The 1,979-nt window shown below is 43.1% G+C and overlaps 1 protein-coding gene across 6 annotated transcripts in view; it reads right to left on the bottom strand.

Annotated features, from left to right (window-relative positions):
* Nucleotides 1-318: 318 nt before the first annotated feature.
* The window catches only part of LOC107658356 (dynamin-1-like), a 73,741-nt gene continuing 72,080 nt past the window's right edge, over nucleotides 319-1,979 (bottom strand). For all 6 annotated transcript variants that reach the window (XM_016446890.1, XM_016446864.1, XM_016446908.1 and 3 more), the window contains one exon: nucleotides 319-1,071. Coding sequence is in view for 1 of the 6 variants with exons in the window: in XM_016446908.1 (XP_016302394.1) it covers nucleotides 1,062-1,071 (10 nt within the window). In the remaining 5 variants the exon portion in view is untranslated. The remainder of the gene's footprint in view (nucleotides 1,072-1,979) is intronic.

The raw sequence follows: 1,979 nt of genomic DNA, 5'->3' as shown, positions 1-1,979 counted from the left end.
ACGTTTAACTTATAATCTTGAGAAATATTTTGTCGCTACTACTTTCCCGCGTCTCGTATCACTCCGCGTTCGCGCTTCAAGATTTGGCGCCATCTTGCGTCTCTAACGGTTATTGCTGCTCGGTTCAAAATGCCCTCAGAGGATTTCTGTGTTGCTTTTAGCGTGAAAATGACGTTTGGTTGATATTTTATTTGTTTTAATTGGAATTACCTCAGGAGACGATGGTGCACACACAAACTTAGTGTGTTTTCACCGTGAGCCCGGTTTAAATGTCACGGGAGGAAAAATAGGTGCTTCAGCGTCGCACTGTTGTATCGACAGCAGGTAAGACTTGGATTATTCTCTGCCGCCGTGCAGTAAACAACACTCTGAACTGCTAAACCAAGTGTTTAATGATTATAGGTGCTGATTTAAACTAGTTTGTTTTGCTTTAGTGATGGGCGTTCTAAACACTGCCGCGTGAAGATTCGAATCTTTCTATTTGAATCAGTGGTTCGGAGTCGTGTGATTCAGTGTCGACGGAAGATCTCAGTGAACACATGAACCAGTGTCTAATGTTTTACTGATCTAGGGTCAGTTTTGTAATTTAAGATCAGTGTCGATGACGTGTCTCTAATTGGCCTGATCAATCAAACACTGATCTTAAAACATATTTTTGTACTATGTTCTCGTTGCATTGACACCGTTTCGACCAGCAGGTGTCGCCCGCGCGCGCTTCGAAAAAGTGAATCATTTTATGAACCATATGACTCATTTGAATCAGTTGAGTTTTCCTCATAAACACCTCTAATGAAATGACATTTAGACTTTTAACTGTGGCTTAAGTGTCCAAATATGTTCACAGCCACTGTATATTGTGTTGTAGTGAAATTGATGTGAACTACAGATATGATTATTTCATATTAATGCATTGTGTTGACTTAATGGCCTAATGTTTACATTTAAACAACTTTGTCCATGCTTTGTGTGCAACTCTACTGTCAGTGACTTTCTCAGCCTACATACAGTAAAAAAGTGTATTACCCTTCGGGGAGTCTGGTGTCGTCTTCTGGCCCGTGAGCTCAGGGACCACTGCAGCCCGACACACATACGAAACAAAAACAAGAAGAGCCAAAGTAATGAACAGAAATACAGATGCACACGAGCTCATTCCAGAAGATGCAGTTATCATGAGACTCCAGATCACACTTTGGAGAGATAATGCATCCATAAACTGCAGGAAATCAAGCGTCTGAGAACCAAAAGAAGCTTAAAAACGACATAAACGAAATAAATTAGGCAACAGAAATGCATTTATCAAACCCTGTGCTCATTCATCTAACTTCTCTTGTCAAGCTAAGTCAACATAAGGAGCCATGGTGAAAATAAATAAAGTCTTCTAAAGTTTGGTTTGACGATGACAAAATGATATGAAATGAACGGTTAAACTTGTGACAGAGGGTTGTAGAGTTGTTGTGCTGTCCAAGTGAGGCTTTACTGTGTATGTGTATTAATGTGTGTGAGTGGAGGAGAAGTGTCTGTCCTCGCTGTCTGTCACGGGTGTGGGAGGGGCTAATAGTCTAAGAGGGAGGAGTCTGTGGGTCAGTTAGGTCGAGTAGGTGATGCTGGGGGTCGCCGGCTGCCATGGGAACACAGAGAGAAGATGGATGAGTACCACACACACACACACACTCTCAGACACACTCTCACACACACACTCACACAGTCTCACACACAGTCACACACACACACACACACACACACACACACACACACACACACTCTCAGACACACTCTCACACACACACACACACACACACTCACACAGTCTCACACACACACACACACACACACACAGTCTCACACACACACACACACACACACTCACACACACACACACACACACACACACACACACACACACACTCACAGACACACACAGACACACACACACACACACACACACACACTCACACACTCACACTCACACACACACACAC

The sequence above is a fragment of the Sinocyclocheilus anshuiensis genome, unplaced genomic scaffold, assembly GCF_001515605.1.
Source record: "Sinocyclocheilus anshuiensis isolate Anshui unplaced genomic scaffold, SAMN03320099.WGS_v1.1 scaffold53, whole genome shotgun sequence".
Taxonomy (NCBI): domain Eukaryota; kingdom Metazoa; phylum Chordata; class Actinopteri; order Cypriniformes; family Cyprinidae; genus Sinocyclocheilus; species Sinocyclocheilus anshuiensis.
Note: the sequence above shows the minus strand (reverse complement) of the source record. Positions and strands in the feature narration are given on the sequence as shown.